This window comes from Gymnodraco acuticeps, unplaced genomic scaffold (genome assembly GCF_902827175.1).
Source record: "Gymnodraco acuticeps unplaced genomic scaffold, fGymAcu1.1, whole genome shotgun sequence".
Lineage (NCBI taxonomy): Eukaryota > Metazoa > Chordata > Actinopteri > Perciformes > Bathydraconidae > Gymnodraco > Gymnodraco acuticeps.
In genome coordinates this window covers 1,822,575-1,842,884 of record NW_022991443.1, presented here as the reverse complement: position 1 = coordinate 1,842,884, position 20,310 = coordinate 1,822,575, and the positions used below count along the sequence as shown (strand labels likewise).

The 20,310-nt window shown below is 40.6% G+C and overlaps 1 protein-coding gene across 2 annotated transcripts in view; it reads right to left on the bottom strand.

Moving 5' to 3' along the window:
- The window catches only part of LOC117532838 (neuronal acetylcholine receptor subunit alpha-2-like), a 56,906-nt gene that overhangs the window by 9,700 nt on the left and 26,896 nt on the right, over positions 1-20,310 (bottom strand). Inside the window, exons 1-2 of one of the 2 annotated variants that reach the window (XM_034196385.1) lie at positions 3,851-4,148; positions 116-267 (exon numbers count right to left, since the gene is read on the bottom strand). In XM_034196385.1, the coding sequence (XP_034052276.1) occupies positions 116-267; positions 3,851-3,935 (237 nt within the window). In that variant the 5' untranslated portion in view covers positions 3,936-4,148. Of the gene's footprint in view, positions 1-115; positions 268-3,850; positions 4,149-20,310 lie in introns of those variants that run through there. The other variant, XM_034196386.1, reaches the window with a different exon arrangement.

Sequence of the window (20,310 nt, the reverse complement as noted above, 5' to 3'; positions counted from 1 at the left end):
ATGAATGCTAATAAGTAAAAGAAGGACACTTTTTTTAATATCAGTTGGACCTTAAAACTGGTATCCGGTGTTTCACTATTGGTAGCACTTAGCAATGCCGTGTGGTTTTACTCACCACATCGATAAGCTGGGCGATGGACAGTCCAAAGTGGACGAGCACTGCGTCAGTTGTGTTTTTCACAGGCCGGGACAGCTTATTGTAACTTGCAAACAAATCATGGAGAAGTCGCTCCTCGCCTTGAGCCCAAAGTCCAACTTGGGAAAAAGCTAAGGGGAGAGAAGAAGAGATTAAACCCACAAGGAAAGCTCTGTGGCTTCTTCTTTAGCCCTAATGTGCCATTTAATACCTTTGCTTAAGACTGAATGTCATTGTACATGCATCAGATAACATTGTTCCTCCTTTGTGCCCAATCATGACAGGGCCTATAGACTTTTTTTGCACATTTAGACTCAAACCTTAATTTCAAATGCATAACATTACTACTGGATATATTTTCAAGCATGTACAATACATTTGTCTATAATGGATTTAGCTGATCCTTGCCACCGCCAATAATTCACTGTACAGAGTGTAATCTGAAAGGAGGGTGACCTCTATTATACAGGTGGCGTATGGTTACAGGAGACCGTATCTGAGAGATGAGAGGGGGGGGGGGTGCGGGAGATGCGAGCAGAGCAGGAAGCATGAATGCGAGTCTGAGGACATCCGTTGCGTCTCCGAACAGACGTGCTGATGGAGGGATCTGTCCAGACGTCTCACTAGCCCCCCCCCCCCCCCCCCCCCCCCCCCCCCCCCCCCCCCTCTTACTCTCCTCTGCCATGGAGCAACTCAACCCCCCCACACTGAGGATGACCTAACAAGGTCTGGGAACAATTTAGGAGATGAGGAGCGTCCCTAAACTAGCATAGCACAGTGTCCTTTGTATTCTGATCTTTTGTTTCATATTCCATAAGGCATTTTTTCCATTTTGGACACTGTGCTTTTGTGAAGGTAATTCAATAGCAAAGTACATTCATCAAAGGCTGGGATGGGATTTGATTTCACCAGCCTCACTGAAAGTTCATTATGCCAGGCATATTTCGATGTCCTTCTTCTGTGGAGAGCGCTGTATTGTATATATTGCATATATAGTCATGCTAATGCAAGGAAGAGTCTTGATTCATCTATGCGTCTACCTATGTTCGTCAGAGGTGCTCTGTTGTTCCATTTGTGTTCCTAAATCAGGGACAGCAGTGTTGTTGTCATGCTGTCGGACTTCCTCTCGGGTTCTCCTATGCGATCAATCAAAGCTGATGGACTGTCCTTCAGTTGCCTGAAAACTGGCATCCTCTGTTTCTAAAGGCTTGGGATCTATACCTTATTAAACGGATACATTTTCCTTTCTTTACGTGTCGAGCCGCTCAACAACCTTGAAACGTCACTGGGTTTTTCAGATGAAAAAAAATAGACAGGGGTATCTTTGTTTCATCACATCAGCCGCAGAGTGATATCTGTTGAATGCCACTAATATTCAATAAAACGGGGACGCTTCAGTAGATTCTAAAGCAGCGTGGCAACTAATGGATTTAGGTGAGGGGAGCTTGCAGGGTCTCGTGACTTTGACAGCTTGCGGGTCAGAGCGGTGATGTGTGCAGGAGAAGGCAGGTAAGTGTTGGATGAGTTTACTTCTGGACAATATGCTCTACAGGACACTATGAATAGGTCTGGTACCGACTGTGATGTACCGGTCACTCAGACAGCTGGGATGTTCAGGTTTCTCCATTCTGTCATATCATGACTCAACTTTATTTTTTCTATTTCAGTGAGAACATCCAGATTGTTTACTCTAAAACGATTACTTTCCCTTGGATGCTTCTCTATGGTATCTGTTCTGAAGTGTATTAATGCATATGATGAACAAAAAAGGAAACTAATATTGTTAGTCATCTGAAAAAAGCAAATATCCTTCTCCAGTTAGGTGTACTTTCTGAAATGTTCACACCAAAGACAAGCCATTACATTGTCAGATCAGATCTGCCAGTTCTGTCTTCATAAGATAAATGTTCTCTAGTTGGCCACATTTTGGAGTTGAAGCAAATATCACTGAACAGACAAATATCGTTACCAAGTCACTAAGCAACAGTTTCTAACTCCTTGTCCAATCAAAACAGCAACGTTTTTGTGAATTGAAGGTTGTGTGGCCTTTCAGAAATAATAAATCAAGGTTTTGTAATGCAACACTGGGACTGGAGGACATCAATTGTGCATGATCATTGGAATCGAGAGGGTGGTGGACTGAACCTTACATTTAATTGTATTTAAAGAAATGAAATCCTCCAATTCCTTGTCCATATTTTCTTTAGACTTTATTGTCTTACTAAAAACAACATTATCTCCTACAAAAGTTCCTCGACAACTAAACTGCACTCTCAAATACTTTTTTCTGGAAACACATTTTCTCCTGGATTACCGTTCACATCACTTAATTAACGGTGTAATTGAGACAAAGAGCGAGCAAGACAAAACAACACAACTACTCAGTTATGTTTAGGTAACAAAACTAGTACTTTAAGGTTGGTTAGAGATCATGATTTGACTTATAATAAGCATGTTCGTTGCATTATTGAACTGACTGATTTTAATTGAAATAACTGCATATTGATTTTTTGTTTCATTTGGGACTCGAAGCAGCGGTCTGCCGGAAAAGCTCCATTGTTCTGTTTACCCATCCCTCTATCAATACTGACCAGAGAAAATAAATGTATCTTCTAATGTGACTGATTGACATTAAAGGACAGTGATGAAATGTCTGTGTTGTAACAGACATTTTTTTAAACAAGGCTGCAAAGTAAATATTCATGGCATAAACACATTTCAAAGAAATTCAGGAAATAAAACCACAATTATCCATGGTTAATAGGGATGTAACGATATATCAAATATTGCGATAAATAAATGTCTCGACTCAATACCGTCGTGAGACTGACCAAATCTACTGCGATTTTTTTTTTTTAATACCTTTATTTAACCAGGTGGTCCCATTGAGATCATCGATCTCTTTTTCAAGGGAGACCTGTCCAACATGGCAGCAAGGAGGTTACAACATGAACATAAAACAACAGAACACAAAAGGACATCATATTTACAGGGCTACATGTACATACCTAGAGACATTGACAAGTACCAACAGTACTGCATTGTTTTTGAAGTGGTGGAGAGACAATGCACAGTTTGACCCACTGCTGTTACCCATGGCCAAAGCATATCTCTCTGTCCCAGCAACATCAGTACCAAGCAAGAGAGTTTTTTCCACAGCAGGGGATATTGTAAACGCCCAAACATCCCAGCTTCTACTTGGAAATGTGGACATGCTCATATTCCTAAAAGATAACCTTGATGATGCTGAGTGAGTGAGTTAGTGAGTTTGAGTTGAGTTACTTGAAAAACTAAAGTAAAACTTGATTTATTTTATTGCCGGGTCTGATTATTATATTTTTGACACTTTAAAATACTACTATCCTACTAAAATTGTGTACAAATCAGATGTATTATTTAATAAATAATTTATTTTCAAGTAAAACAAAAAAAATGTCAAAAATATTTTAAATATAAATATCGTACCGTGGACTTGTTATCGTGATATTATTGTACCATGAGTTTTTGGTATTGTTACATCCCTAATGGTTCAACTTAAAAACAGGACATTATCTGGGATGGAGCACTGCAATATTTTTTTATTTTTCAAAATAGAATGAGTAAAAGTTCCCTGTTCTCCAAATATAAAGCACCCCCTCCCCAAAATAATCGTCACATAGTCCCTTAGGTTGTTGGAGACAAGTGGAAAAACTGTCAGAGGATTCAAATATTTACCTTCTGAAGGAAGAATGAGGAAAAGTACGCTCAAACATTTGTATAAATCCATACTGAACTCCCTCCAACTTCTGCTGGATGTCATTCCCGATGGTGGGTCATCAGTCTTTCAGGAGGTTCGGATCAGGGTAAACAGCCAGATGGGGGGGTCATGTCTCAGCTGAGGGCCTGGTGCTCCACCTCGCTCCATTCCTCCATCTCTTCAGTGTGCCGAACGAAGGACCACGGAGCTGTAGTTCCCCAGATCCAACACTTAAAAGTCCCTCCTCGTTCCACAGGAATCCTTCATCCAAGTGTGGCTTCTCCCTCTCTTCTCCACCCTCCCAGTCTACACCACTCCCTCCCTCGCCTCTCATCTCTCCGCCTCCTCACCTCATCTCCCTTTCTCTCTCTCTCCAACACACATACACACACCTCATTTCTCTCTTTGGATTTCCCTCCCACTTATTTGCTTTTCTCCTTGTTCGAGTTTTCTATCTCTCCTTCACTTTTTTCCCCATGAACTTTCTTATGTGCAAGGGGAAAAAAGAGAATATATATACAGGCCAGCATATACTATATGCATGAGCAGTGTTGTGTGTGTTTGGCACTGTGTGTTTTTGCTGACCAGATATTTGTATGTGAGAGCAGCCTGCGTGTTCATGTCTGTCAAAGTCCAGTGTGGAAGAAGTGCCGTGAGTCATAGGACCTCTGGATACTCTCTTTCTGCGCTGTCTCCCAGGAGCATATTATCCCCCCTCTCCCTTTATCTTACCCCCCCCTACTTTTCTCTTTTAACCCCCCCCCCCCCCTCCCTCCCTCACCTGCTGTACATTTTTCTCCCATCATAATGCCTTACACACGGACAGAGTTTTCCCTTTCTCTGCCTCCTCTCCGTGCTTCACGGCCAGTCTTCTTTACAGCTTGTATACGTCAGCAGGGCTCAGTGCCAGGGCTGGCCATCTATTGAGACACTTACATTTGCTTGAGGTTTGTTTACTGCTGTCGCACATCATTTTCCATTTCACCAGCAATGCCAAAATGTCATGTTTTGCTAACACAAAGGAAAAGGGAACATCCAAATCCACTTAAAAAAAAAACCTTGACTCGAGAGTCATGTTTACATAAGATTGGAAGAAGACGTACTTTGCATGTGTTACATGAGAGAGTGCAACAAAAAGCGCTCCTGGTGGAGATATATTTTGTCAGATGCACATCTTTCAATAAACTCACAGAGCCCACAGAGAAAAGCCCCCGCAGTGTACACATTGGTTTTTTCTAATCAAAGACACGGCTCTCTTGATCCGGTGATGACTAACAGTGACTTGACAGATCATGAGATTCTCACCGGTGTGCCGCCACATCGCAGATGTACGTTTTTAACCATTAGAGATTTGAGAGCTGATTATTTAGTTGGATGGCTGACAGGAGTCCAGCAGGAATTTCTAAAGTGGGACAACGCAGCAGCAGGGAGGCCACCGGAAGTAGAACATTCACTTTAAGTACAGGGCAGGGTTCAAATATAGGCCAAATAGAGCCCGGTGGCTGTCACATACTACACATTATTTTATCTCACACCCACATATAGACACATATAAGCTCCCTCTGTAGTCACCTCAGCTGAGAAAGACCTACCATCTGTGTATGCGATCCTGTGGCTGTATTCCTCTCTTTTAACAGCTTCCTTAATAATTCAACAAAAATCCTGATATGGAAAAGGATTTTGTGAACCCAATGCAAGCCTCTGCTTCAGATTGTTTCAACCAAAACACAATTGCTGACCCTTTTTGTAAGGAGCAGAGATGCATGGCTGCTATATTACAATTCCTGAGGTTAACAATCTGGGAAAAAAGATACAGTGATAGCATTTATATATATTTCTAGAGACGGTACCACTTTACCCCCACTTTGATCCTGACCCAAATATCTCAACAACTATTGTATAAACTGCCATTTAAATATTGTGCCACATTCCTGTTATCAAGGAATACGTCTTAGTAAGCTATTTTTGTTTAGTCTTACTCGTAGTCCATTGACAAATATCCTTTTTAGTTTTCATATTAAGAGAAGTCTGGTTAATTCAAAGAAAACCGTTACTATTTTAGAGACTTATTTTTGTCATTAGGTTATATTGAACATTGATCAAGCCCTGTAGTTGTCACTATTTACCTAAACAAGTCCAACAGTTTGAGTCCTGACTCTTCTCATGATGTGCCTCGGGTGTAGTCCTGGTGTGTTGCATGCAGCACAGAAAACGGAAATTCTGCATTGAAAAAAAACGTTGACAATCATATCAATACGATCAAACGTGTGTAATGATGTAGGTGTCGTCTAGTCATCTTCTGATCTTCATCAGGTAAAAAAGGTTATTACCAAATAGTTTTTATTAACATGAACACTGATTCCAAGGTTTGCCACTACAATTGGAAAAGGTGGCCAAAGGTTCCATTCATCCGATGAAAATCCTCAAAAATCAACATTTCACAGAGATCCCCTGACTTTTCCAGTAAGCCACTACTTTTGCGTAACAAAAATGATACATGCTTATCAACTTGAGAGCTCAGGTCAGAAAAGGTATGCACTCATTGCAAATACTTGTGAGTGCCAAAGTTGGAAATGTTCACATTGTATAAGCTTTAAACATGTTTGACTTTTGCTATCACTCCCACACTGACCTAGCAACCCCTTGCACTGCTTTGTTCAACATATCACCTCACAACAGTTTGTATGATATCCAACGTAAAGATTATTATTTTATTTATTTTTTTAATTGCGTTTTCTACAACATGGAAAAGTAATAAACATGGAAATGTTTATTTTAACCCAGTACACAAAATATACTCTAAATAAGTTAACTTGTTTAGCGATCTTCTATCATCACTCACGATAGTTACGGTTATGTATAGTTATGGTGAATACTTTTTCTTTGGTAGGAGAAGGAACACTAAATGAGAAAAGACTGTTTTGTTGTAGAGCTATATAGTTGTGTGGTTATAATAAAGTGGAACACCACAGACTTGAGACTCAAAGGTTATTCAGACTTGAGTCACATTTGAATTCCAAAACACATTTAAATTAAAAACGTAGAACTCTTGCTTGACTTAAACAACAACAGGCGCGTTCACACCGCAGTACTTTTCCCACTTTAGTTCCGATATAGTTCCGAAATGTTGCGTTCACACCAAAAAGAGCCAGAACTAAAATTAGTTCATGAGAACCTTTTTTACCCCCTTTTTCGTCCCTGCTAGAGAGCAGGGACTTTCGTGGGAGAAAAAGGTTCCTATGTCTGATTGGCTGGGCGGAATGCAAACCACGCCCCGTAAAACTCCCAAAATGTTTTGTGAAGCCACCATTTTATTATCCTCGCATTAGCATTATTAGCATTAGCATTAGCCCAGCGCAGAAACGCAGAGAGACTAACGCAGCGTCCACACGGTTGCCGGCGGGCGTGTCTGAAACTCGACCCACAACCAATCACATGAATCTCCCGCCCCGGACACACAAGCACGCGGTTTGATTGGCTAGAGCTTGCACTGGCATATGACTTGATTGGCTGGCGCTTCCGTCGAAGCTTCACAAGTTGAACATTGCTCAACTTTTGAAGCGAGCAAAGCGTAGCGACGCTCCCACAATGCAGTTCGGCGAAGCGTGACGTCACCCCATTCAAATCAAATGGCAGAAGCGTTGAAGCTTCAACGCAGGCCGCCGTGTGGACGGGCCGTAACTTATGGCAACACAAAAGAAAACATGGGAGCGGTGGAGATGAGGAGGTGTCGGCGTTCTGGCGATTTACTCGGAAGGCTTCAGTAGAAGCTGTTGTGAGTCCCAGCAGCGTCTACTGAAGCCAGTCCCCAACTGGGGACTTCCGGCCGGGGACTTCGGGTGGCAGTATACGCCGTGAAGTTGTTTGCGGCCTGCAATTGTATGTTAGGTCATGAGAACTAAAGAGTTCTCATGAACTAAGTTCTCATGAACCTTTGTGGGAAAAGTACTGCGGCGTGAAAGCGCTTAACCTCTCAAAACTCCACTTGGGCTTTAGCCTTTGGCTTGAAATGAGCCAAGACCCTGCCAAACCTAGATTATTCATCGTGATAGTGTGATTCTGCTTATCCTTTTGTTACTCATGGGGGAAAAAAGGCAAGATTGTTAGAGGGCAAAAAACAAAACACAGTGTACCCTCACAAGAAATACTATGCCTATGCTGCGTCAGTCTGTGCATGTCATTTTATATCCGAAAACTGATAAAGGACAAAGGTACAATTGAAGCAGAAGCTTCTTGGCCCTTTGAGTCCTGTGCTAAGCGGTCCAAAGGTAAGCTCAAAGAAAATTGTTATAATGTTATAATCATCAGTATTATTTTAAGAATTGATTGATTGGTACATTTGTTAAGGGAAATTACATTGGGTTAAGTGTACATAAGAACTGTGTTTTGGGACTTTAAAAAATGAAATTGCCTTCAATGCCACGACTTGACATTATCCCACCTGAGCTTTCCTGATGTAGCTTTGCTTTAGGTGATGTTTCTTAAAGTAAGAAAATGCCTCAAGATAATACCCAGTGGAGTAAAAACTTAGTAAATTCAGATTGAATAGAGGCTGACAACACGTCTTGCTTTAGCTGAAAAGTTGTATACTGTAACTTTGGTCTGGCCTAAATGATATGTTCTATTTGATTTTATGTTTGCTGATAAATAACCAAACTTATACATTGTATCACTATGTAATTGAAAGCATTTATTAACCACACAATGCAATCATAACAATGACAGCTAGAAAGGCTCTTGGCAATATTGTTTAAATGTGGTGAAAATGGCACATCATTTCAGACAGCCACTCATGGGAGACATTCATTGTGTTGCACTCAGTTGTATACACAAAGTGACAGAAATAGTTTTGTCAATAATAAAAAAAAAAGCTGGAGAAAAAAAGTTTAAATGCTGCCCTCTTTTTCACCTCCCCCACAGCTGGCCATTGAGTGTTGGATTGTAAGCCTCTAAAAAGTTACAGAAATAGTCTGACACAGCCAACCCAGCGTCTGAAAGGCTGGGGGTCGGGACAATTGGACCATCCAAAAAGCATCTCTGATGTAGTATGCTGGCCCCTCAAGGGTACGGCATGAGGTGCAAATGGAATTCCCATCGTAAAAATTGAGCAATGTGACCATTGGGAAAAAAGCCAAAGGAGTTAGTGCCCATCCTTAGAGTTGCTCCAACCTGCCACTGATTGTCCTTCAGAAACTCAAGCTTAATAACCTTCACTAACAACTTAACGCTTCAGTTCACTACGCTACTCTGTGGTCATTAACAATGATAACGACATAGATCTTGTACATCGACGTAGCCTCGTTAACAGTCAGGGATATATATGTTGACCAGACAACTCTCAGTAACCATAAGGGGATTGAATCATACGTGGGAATAGTAGCATTATTGATGTGCCTGAAACCGTGAAGCATCTGTAATATTGATCAGATCCCAGAGAGAGTTGCCTCTGAAGCCAGCCTCTGTGAGGATAGCTCCCTGGAACAGCCCCAGGATCTCAGATCACTAGGTCAGCTGGCGCTCAACAGCCAACGTTTTGCCTTAGTGACTCACAAAGCTCTCTTTGTTACACTCACACTAACATGCATCCACACAAGAAACCCACACAGACACAGGGACTCATCCCATGCATGCATAAACACCTAGCCCACTCGGATTGCCAAAACCACACGTCAATCAGGGCTGCTTTTCCTGGATTAAGTCTATACAATTAAAAGGGGTTGTTTAGCGTGTTTGAATTAGGGTTGTATGAGGTAATCAGGTAAACCGCCGACAATGAATAATTACCTCATCCCGTGCAACCGCCCTTACAAACTATTCCTTTAAGGTGTTTCAAATGAACCTCTCTGTGAAATAAATGTAGAAAGTAAGCTTAAATAATAATAGTGTTGTAGCCCTTTGCCTCACCCTGAAGCAGTGGATGGATTATGAATCCATTCTGAAGGCTGTGGGCAAAGGCAAATGTTGACAAAGTCAGATGCCAAGTGCTTAGGGGTAAGCCGAGATGGCCGGTGAACAGGTACCAACAAAGATGGGGCCCTTGCGGCACCTGTGAGGTGAGTGCCATCTGTCAGCCTATTGCAACCAGACAAAATGACATTCATGGAACTCCATTATTTATTGAAAGACATCAAGTTTGTCTTTACTTTTACAACAATGGGACAATTTATACTTTCACAGTGGTTGGTGCCAGAAGCTTGTATTAGTGCCGTTGGAGGTCAATATGATATTGATTGCAGTAAAAATCAATATCAAACCACATCAAACTAAATGATTCTATGTCTTGGGATAATAGTAGCTCGGCCTTCATGTGTTAATGTGGTAGTTGTTAATACATTTATCATCAAGATGATATCACAGATCCATAACAACAACAACCTTATAATGGTGATAGTGGATGTCACAAGTTAGTCAAAGTAATGATAGGCGCTCTTATGGCAGAAAATTGTCATGTCAATGTTGGGGCATGCACATTAGAAAGTATGAGTGGGGGGCGGAGGGCTTGTCTTGACTTATACATTTAACATTTATAGAGAAAATTGTGTGGCTACTTCCCTGATTACTTAATTTAACATACAATATTTTAACTCAGTAACATGGTCAACAGCAATAAATGTTTTATTTTTAAATACAATGATACATTATTTGCATGTATAATGGCAGTTAACCTGCTTTTTAAAAATGGAAACATGGTCTTCATTTATTTATTTTTCAATATCTATATTAGACTTAATTACCTAAACAGCACCCTGGGGCAGGTAAAGCTAATACAGTAAAATATGTTTGTACACAGTGGGTGTAGAAATAAATCAATTATGGTTTAATTAATTGCTATACACAGAAGATTTGAGCCCTGTATTCTTGCTGACTGCAGTATTTTCCAAGCAAGGGCATGCTTCTTATAGATATGCACACAGAGGGACAACGTGCGTAAGAGATGTTTACGGACAGAATAATTCAGTGACATTCTTGGATAACTTTTTTTGCCTCTGTAGAATGAGTTAAATTTGTATCTACTCACTCCATCTAACTTCTCAGGTAATAGCTTGAGCCCTGGAGGGAGGCATTTGACAATAATGCAATATTGCTTTATATGACACACATTTGCATCATAGTGAGTTTGTGAATGCTTGGGGCACGGCATAATTACAAATGGTAAATCACAGGAAACGGTAAGTGTGCCACTATTGTTGTTATTCCAAAGGGACATATTCATCCGTCTTGGCAGAGGAACACCCACTGCAATGTGTATTCACCTTTAACCCTTTGAATACTGAAGCCATGCAGCTGATTTCCCATGGAACCCACTGTCTTACTACTGTACTCACACTTGTTCTAACCAATGTTTGCTGTCAGGACATTTGAAATATACTGCCAACTGAATTTATTAAACGAGAAAAACTAATGTTCAATGTTATCCTGGTATTATGGGTTCAGAATAAAAGCTTATTAGAAACATATTTGAAGATAAACAGTTTGAAAAGCATGGTAAAGATTGTGCGCAATGTCTTCAAAAGATGAGAATTCATGTCAACACTATTCATACTGTGCATTCACACCCACTTGATGTTGAGTCATGGCAGGGGCTGTTGATCCTGCTTATAAACCATATAGGAAGTATACTCACATTGCATTCATACTTTATTTAAACTAGAATAGTAATAAGGATGTGAAACATGCCCAATCCTTTCAAAGGGTTGTTTGTGGCTACACCTATATACTTCTTCTTCGATAAACACGAGCTGGGAGAAAGACTGTCATTGACAAGTGCAAGTCTTATTCAAGAACCAGCAAAGAAAGCCAGTGTCATACAACCCCTCCTCCACTTTGGTTCAAAAAGGAATCCAATTGAAATGCTCACAAAAGCAACAGCAGAAGAGACAATAATACTTTGTGGGTTAAGCATGCACAGATGTTTCCCTCATGTTTCTTTATTGCCTTATAATGCAATAAAAACCTAAATTAGCCAACAATATGGCCGTAAATCAACGTCCTAATCATGTTTCGGCAGTAAATAGCCATGACGAATATTTGCTTCATGCATCATCTCAACAGTATGCCACCCAATAGTGATATATCTGGAGGATGTGTTTAGAGGATAGTGTTGTATGTGGGGGAGTATGGTGTGAAGTCCTCGGTGTGTCAGCAACATATCAGTAAAACAGCTGAGGAGGCTCCTCTGGGAAACAGTGCTGGGGCACAAATTCACCATTCTCTGGCGGGGGATTCAATTATCTTTTTTCATTTTTACTGTATTGAGCACATTAGTTTATGTATGCAAACTACAGTGGATATGTGTTTTAATTATTAAGAAGTGTTACGAAGAACCTTATCTACAACTAACATTTGACTTTAAGATTTGAAATAAACTCATTTAAGGCAGACTGCACATTACGTCCCTATACTGTGTATGATTGCTCTCCTTAAGAGTTGTTGTTCATAAATGCAATAATTCAGCAAGATATCTACACACATAATATAAACATAAGCAGCAACAAACAATAAAACTGCCAACATTGACTACTTCAAAAACATATAACGTCCCCATGGAAACAGCCAAGTGAGTGTAAGTTTGGATAATGCATAGACTACATCTGTCAGCATTTCTATCATGCATTCTTATACCTTTTGCATTCTTGCCATTTATTTTTACTTTGTGTTATTTTAATTATAAGCAAGGCAATATATACAGTTTTAACATGTCTGAAAGAATGCCCCTATTACTAATTTAAACCACAACTCTGAGATATGTGGAAAGACGTCCATAACAAATCTACATAAAATAATTGTATCCCAAAACAAGGTAATACGAATCTAGTAGGTAAATATGAATATACAAAAAAATGTGTTGACATTATTGTAAACAGCGTTTGTCGTTTGTATATCCCATAAGGAAATGCCTCATAATGCCAAAAACACTTCCAAATGAAAGTCAGTGAGTACAAAACTAGGCAAACCAAGCATTAAGTGTCAGTTTATGGATGATTGGTGTTAAAATATGGAATGGACTGAACCTGAATCTCTCAAGTGTAATTTCAATTCAACACTCAACAATTCAAATCAAGGAATATTTTACTAACAGATTACACAATTGTATGTAAATCAAAGATTCTTATATTGACTTTCATTCGAGGGGGCATCTGCAGTCTCCGAAGCCTGATAAGGATGTGTGTGTACAAAACACAACAAACTTTTACTCATATGTGATGGGTCCAGGCTCAAGGGCGTATGGCACTCTCAACTCTTTCCAGGACATGCCGGGGCCCTGCCTGCCAGTAGCTTTGCCGATATCTGTGTTGATAGGTAATAGATTAAGAGCGGTGAATCATAGAAACAGGAAGCGCTCAAACGTTTGTGTGAGTTTATCTAATTTAGCAGTGATTCCATGTCAGCCACAGCTTGTCACAAAAAACATGACTGATAGTGTGTTTAACAAACTTAAACTAGCTTTATTAAATGTCAGGTCTTTGGCAGGAAAAACATTTTTAATCAATGATTTTATCACTGAGCACAATCTCGATTTTATGTTTTTAACAGAAACTTGGATTGAACAAAATAACAGTGCAGCTGTTCTTATCGAATCAACCCCTCCCAACTTTAGTTTTATGAGTCAGGAAAGAATGCATAAGAAAGGGGGTGGAGTTGCTATTCTGTTCAATGATTCCTTTCAATGCAGGAAGACATCATATGGAAACTTTGATTCTTTTGAATATGTGGCCCTTCAGCTGAAATGCTCCTCTCGAGCTCTGTTCCTAAATATCTATAGACCACCCAAATACTGTGCAAGCTTTTTTGATGACTTTACTGAACTGCTGTCTATAGTGTGTATTGACTTTGACCGTCTAGTCATTGTTGGTGATTTTAACATCCATGTTGACAACCCCCAGGACAGAGGGGCTAAAGAACTATTTTGTGTTCTTGATAACTATGGACTGACTCAGCATGTGACGGAGCCCACGCACAATAAGGGGCACACTCTGGACTTAATTATCTCAAAGGGTGTGAATATCTCTAAGGTTGTGGTGACTGATGTTGCACTCTCTGACCATTCCTGTGTTTTCTTTGAGAGCTCTATTTCTGTTCACAAAAATGTTCAAAAAGAGGTAACCACAAAGCGATATTTAACTGAAAACACTAGGGAAATGTTTACTCAGAACTTTTCTTCCACACTTGCCCCTGCCAACATCTCAGTAAATGAGCTAGTAGATCATTTTAATTCAAAAATAAAAAATGTTATAGATGCCATTGCTCCAACTAAGGTAAAGGAAGTGTCTGGCAAAAAAATATCTCCATGGAGAAAGGCCATGACCGTGAAAACAGAAAAAAGAGAATGTCGAAAAGCTGAACGCAGGTGGCGAAAAAACAAATCTCCAGGTTCACTTTGAAATCTATAAAGAGAGACTTGGCCTTTATAATTTGGAATTGAAAAACGCACGACAATCGTTCTTCTCTGACATCATTACCAAAAACAAAAACAACGCACGTGCCTTGTTTGCTACCGTCGACAGACTAACTAACCCCCCAGTGTCAGTAGCCACTGAATTTCTATCCACCAGGGCGTGCAATGATTTTGCCTCCTTTTTCACTGACAAAATTCAGAAAATCAGACAAGCAGTCAGTGCCTCTGCATCAGGAACAGCAAATGTGTTGTCCCTATCTCCACTTAACATCAATTCAGACATCATGACACAATTCCATCAGATGAATGATAAAAACCTAGAGGACATTATTCAACTTCTGAAATCCTCCTCTTGCTGCCTTGATATTATTCCAACAGGATTTTTCAAAGATGTTTTGCCTTGCATGGCCTCAGATCTACTTCATATAGTAAACAAGTCTCTTCACTCAGGTATTTTTCCACAGGCCCTGAAAACTGCAGTCATTAAACCGCTCTTAAAAAAGAATAATCTAGATGCTTCAGTAATGAACAATTACAGGCCCATATCAAACCTGCCATTTCTAGGTAAAATCATTGAAAAAGTTGTTTTTCAACAGTTGAGTAATTTCTTGCATTTAAATAACTGTTTTGATGTGTTCCAATCAGGCTTTCGTCCAAACCACAGCACTGAGACTGCTCTTGTAAAGGTCTTTAATGACATCCACTTAAACACAGACAGTGGCAGAACTTCAGTGTTAGTATTATTAGATCTCAGTGCTGCGTTTGACACTGTTGACCACAACATATTACTAGACCGACTGGAAAACTGGGTGGGACTTTCGGAAACAGTTCTGAATTGGTTTGAATCCGACTTAAAGGACAGAAACAACTTTGTTTCTATAGGTAAATACACATCTGAGTTGACAAATATGACATGTGGGGTTCCTCAAGGCTCCATCTTGGGGCCTCTTCTCTTTAACATCTACATGCTGAGCGACCACATCAAACAAGAGGTGGACGAGGGCAAGTACTGCGGCATGGTGATGCTGGACCTACAAAAGGCTTTCGACACTGTCAATCACCCCATTCTGATTGACAAGCTAAAAGCAATTGGTTTTGATAAACTATCGGTGAGCTGGATGCAATCCTACCTGGAGGGGAGAGAACAGATGGTGGAGGTAAACGGTACTCTGTCCCCCCCCCTCCCAGTGAGCTGTGGTGTTCCACAAGGAAGCATATTAGGTCCGTTACTGTTCCTAATTTATGTAAATGACATGTCATCAGCATGTGACTGCAAATTGTTCCTGTTCGCGGACGACTCAGCCCTGCTGGTCTCTGACAGGAGCAGATTGCAGGTTGAAAAAACCCTCAGCTCCGAGCTCGGCAGAATCTGCACCTGGCTCGCCGATAATAAATTATCATTACACCTGGGTAAAACAGAGTCCATTCTCTTCGGTTCGAAACATAATCTCAGCAAATCCGACGATCTATTCTTGAGGCAAACCTCTCCTGTGACAAAATGGCATCCAATGTAATAAAAAAAGTAAATCAAAGAACTAGATTCCTATACAGGATCTCCTCTCTGGTAAACAAAAACACCCTGAAAACTCTGGCAGGAGCACTCATTCAAGGGTACTATGACTATGCTTGCACGTCATGGTACCATAGCACCTCCAAGGCGCTAAAAATAAAACTTCAAACATCGCAAAATAAACTGGTCAGACTACTGCTTGACCTTTCATCTAGAACCCACCTCACCTCTGCCCACTTTGACAACCTAGGATGGCTTAGAGTAGACGACAGAGTACAGCTACTTGCAATGGGCCTGGTCTACAAGATCCACTACACCTCTATGGTACCCATGTACATGTCAAAATTCTTCCCAAAGGTCAAGGAATACCATGATCATAACACCAGAGGGAGCTCCACAAATCATGTGAAACCCAGATTTGGCACAAAAAAGGGGGAATACACATTTCGCAATTATGCCACATCAAGGTGGAACGCTCTTCCCACAACTGTAAAGGAAAGTAAAACTATACTTACCTTCAAAACCTCTCTTAAAGAGCACCTTCGGGGGAGAGCATTGCAAAACTGGCCCCGGTAATGGTACAAATCTCAACCTGTCGTTCAATGGACAGCTTCCCCCCCCCCATCTATGTATATACTCGCATTTTAGACTCTGTTACTAACTGTATATCTGTAGACTTGGTATGTCTTAAATGTCCGGTTAGGACAATAAGCAATCTGTATGTAAAAAACCACCTGTATGTAAATGATGAATTGGAAATGGGGGACCCTGATGTAAACAAGACGAAAGTCTTTCTCTGGTCTGCATCCCCTTAACAATTGTATGTTTTGAGCTGTACTGTACTGTACCCAATATACAAGCTGTTAATAAACTTTTCAATCAATCAATCAATCATGCTACCACTGGCTCAGATAATGAAAAACAACAAAAAAAGTTACCATAGCTATGCAGATGACACACAAATTTACGTAACAATTTCACCAGGAGACTATGCTCCAATTCAAACACTGAGTAAGTGCATTGAACAAATCAATGACTGGATGTGTCAGAACTTTCTCCAATTAAACAAAGATGAAACTGAGGTCATGGTTTTTGGAGCCAAGTCAGAACGTATAAAAGTTAGCACTGAGCTTCAGTGTGCAATGTTCAAAACAACAGATAAAGCCAGAAATCTAGGTGTAGTCATGGACTCTGACCTGAGTTTCAACAGTCACATTAAAACAGTTACTAAATCAGCCTACTATCACCTAAAGAATATATCTAGGATTAAAAGACTAATGTCACAGCAGGATTTGGAAAAACTTGTCCATGCTTTTATCTTCAGTAGACTCGACTACTGTAATGGTGTCTTCACAGGTCTCACTAAAACATCTATTAGGAAGCTGCAGCTGATTCAGAACGCCGCTGCTCGAGTCCTCACTGACACTAAGAAAGTGGATCACATCACTCCTGTTCTGCAGTCTTTACACTGGCTTCCTGTGTGTCAAAGAATAGATTTCAAAAATACTGCTGCTGGTTTATAAAGCACTGAATGGTTTAGGCCCAAAATACATTTCTGACCTCCTGCTAAATTATGAACCATCCAGATCTCGCAGGTCTTCAGGGACTGGTCAGCTTTCTGTCCCCAGTCAGAACTAAACATGGAGAAGCAGCGTTCAGTTATTATGCTCCAAATATCTGGAACAAACTCCCAGAAACCTGCAGGTCCGCTGCAACTCTGACTACTTTTAAATCCAGGCTGAAGACTTATCTTTTTGTCGCTGCTTTTAATTGAACTATTCATATCTTAGACTGCACTGTAACTTTGATCCATGTACTTTTTTCTTTTAATGTTTAATTTATTAGCTTTTCTTTTTAATGACTGATTTTAAATGCCATTTTCTTAATCTCTTTCATTTTTTTTTTAAAGCACTTTGAATTGCCTTGTGTTGAAAAGTGCTATATAAATAAACTTGCCTTGCCTTGCCTTGCCTTGCCTTCATTAGATCGGTTACCCAATAACTTGTATTCGGGGAATTCGAAATGTCGATGTGTTTGGTTTATCTTTAAATTATTTAAATAATGATGTTATAGTAAATGCTTTTGTGATCTGTATATTTTCTAATCATGTATTGTTGTTATTTAAGCCCTGTAAATTACTTTGTTAAGGTTCTACCTTGAGACTTGAAATCTAATGGGAAAGATATTTTCTTTCTAAGCTATGCTTTCTGTCTCGCTCAAACTCATTTTGTTTTCTTGTGCATTGCCTGTATAAATTGTCTTCTATTAATATTGAATTAGCTGTATTGAAAATATATATCAATGTCATAGAATTCCAAGCAGCATTTTAAGCTACTGAATATATTTGAATCATTATTGTGGTGATTGCAGTCTAAATTTGACTTTCATATCAGTATGTATTGCTTGGATATATCCCAACTTTAAGCTTCACTAAATGAAAATCACAGTAGAACCTGCATTTGCACTGGGCACTCCAGCCAGGCGTAAATTGGTAGCGCAGGATTGTTGCATATGAATGTAATTCATAGGAGACGGGGTGGAATTAACGAGACGTCTGGAAAATGTCAAGTGAATTAGGGAAAATCTCCAATGAATATTTGTGAGTCATTTGTCTGGACCCAGAGTGAGCGGCCCACAGCAGGACCCCCAACATCCTTTGCATGTTGCAATATGGCTCCATCATCCATCACGAGTCAACCTGACAGCACACTGGTTGACTACCACTATTAGCCTCTGATCCCTCATTGCCCATCTTACTGTGTTTCCCAGCATGCCATGTGTGATTTTTTTTGTCCAAATGGTAATCCATCAATGACATTTCAATCAGGAGAGACGTGATGTATGAAATACATGTTTATTACCGGGACACATGGTATAAGAAAATGATGATTGACGATTACAACAATGAATTAACTGATGTTTGGAGATTAGGCCCCGGTTTGTAGGATGATCATTCGGGAGGGGAAAACCGCTCCGATGAACCCCCAAAGAGAAGAGAAGTAAGAAGTACTGAGATGTACAAGCATTTCTTACCTTACTGGCTGATTGAGGAGATCTGTGGATGAAATGAGATAGCACGGGGACATGATGAGAATGTCGGAATCACTGCAGGGTTAATGTGAACGCCAACCATGGTTAGCGCCTGCATAGCGGATTTAGACGAACGCTGACCCACTGGCCGCAACCTGCACGCGCAGGGTTAAACATGACGCTGACCCGCTGGCCGCAACCTGCACGCGCAGGGTTAAACATGACGCTGACCCACTGGCCGCAACCTGCACCCGCAGGGTTAAACATGACGCTTACCCACTGGCCGCAACCTGCACCCGCAAGGTTAAACATGACGCTGACCCACTGGCCGCAACCTGCACCCGCAGGGTTAAACATGACGCTGACCCATTGGCCGCAACCTGTACACGTAGGGTTAAACATGACACTGACCCACTGTCCGCAACCTGCACCCGCAGGGTTAAATATGACGCTGACCCATTGGCCGCAACCTGTACACGTAGGGTTAAACATGACGCTGACCCATTGGCCGCAACCTGTACACGTAGGGTTAAACATGACGCTGACCCATTGGCCGCAACCTGTACACGTAGGGTTAAACATGACGCTGTCCCATTGGCCGCAACCTGTACACGTAGGGTTTAACATAATGCAGACCCACTGGCCGCAAACTGCGCAGCAGGGTTAAACACAATGCGGACCCGAAGGTCACAACGATGTGAAGTGTTTAAACTAGGGCTGTCAGTCGATTAAAATATTTAATCGCGATTAATCGCATGATTGTCCATAGTTAATCGCGATTAATCGCAAATTAATCGCACATTTTTTATCTGTTCTAAATGTACCTTAGAGGAATATTTTTCAAGTTTGAAATACTCTTATCAACATATGAGTGGACAAATATGCTTTATGCTAATGTTATCATTTGAACAATGACAAATATTCCCATGAATATTAAACACAACAACCTCTGAACATTACAAATATTCGCCTCAATTCAACCTGGAACCTCTCTCATACAATAATACAATACAAATGGTGTGTGTGTGTGTGTGTGTGTGTGTGTGTGTGTGTGTGTGTGTGTGTGTGTGTGTGTGTGTGTGTGTGTGTGTGTGTGTGTGTGTGTGTGTGTGTGTGTGTGTGTGTGTGTGTGTGTGTGTGTGTGTGTGTGTGTGTGTGTGTGTGTGTGTGTGTGTGTGATGGATCGTTGGAGCTATGTGCAACTCAAGGCATATGCTCGAACGGGAGCTGCCTGGACGCTGCAATCATGAGTGTTCAGACTTTTTTTTGAGATGTTGTACTATTTTGATTCCATAACATGTTTTCTTTAAGGCTTTTGGAAGTAAAACGTACAAAATACACATTTAAGTGTTCATTTTACTATAGTTGGTCTATTTGCGTCTGTATATTTCTCCTAAATTCACCAAAAGTTAGCATTCTAACGTAACATAAAGTACCGCGACCGCTGTTTGCACCATGTCATCGTTGGAAAGCTCCGTCTCTCCTGCATAATCTCATCGGAT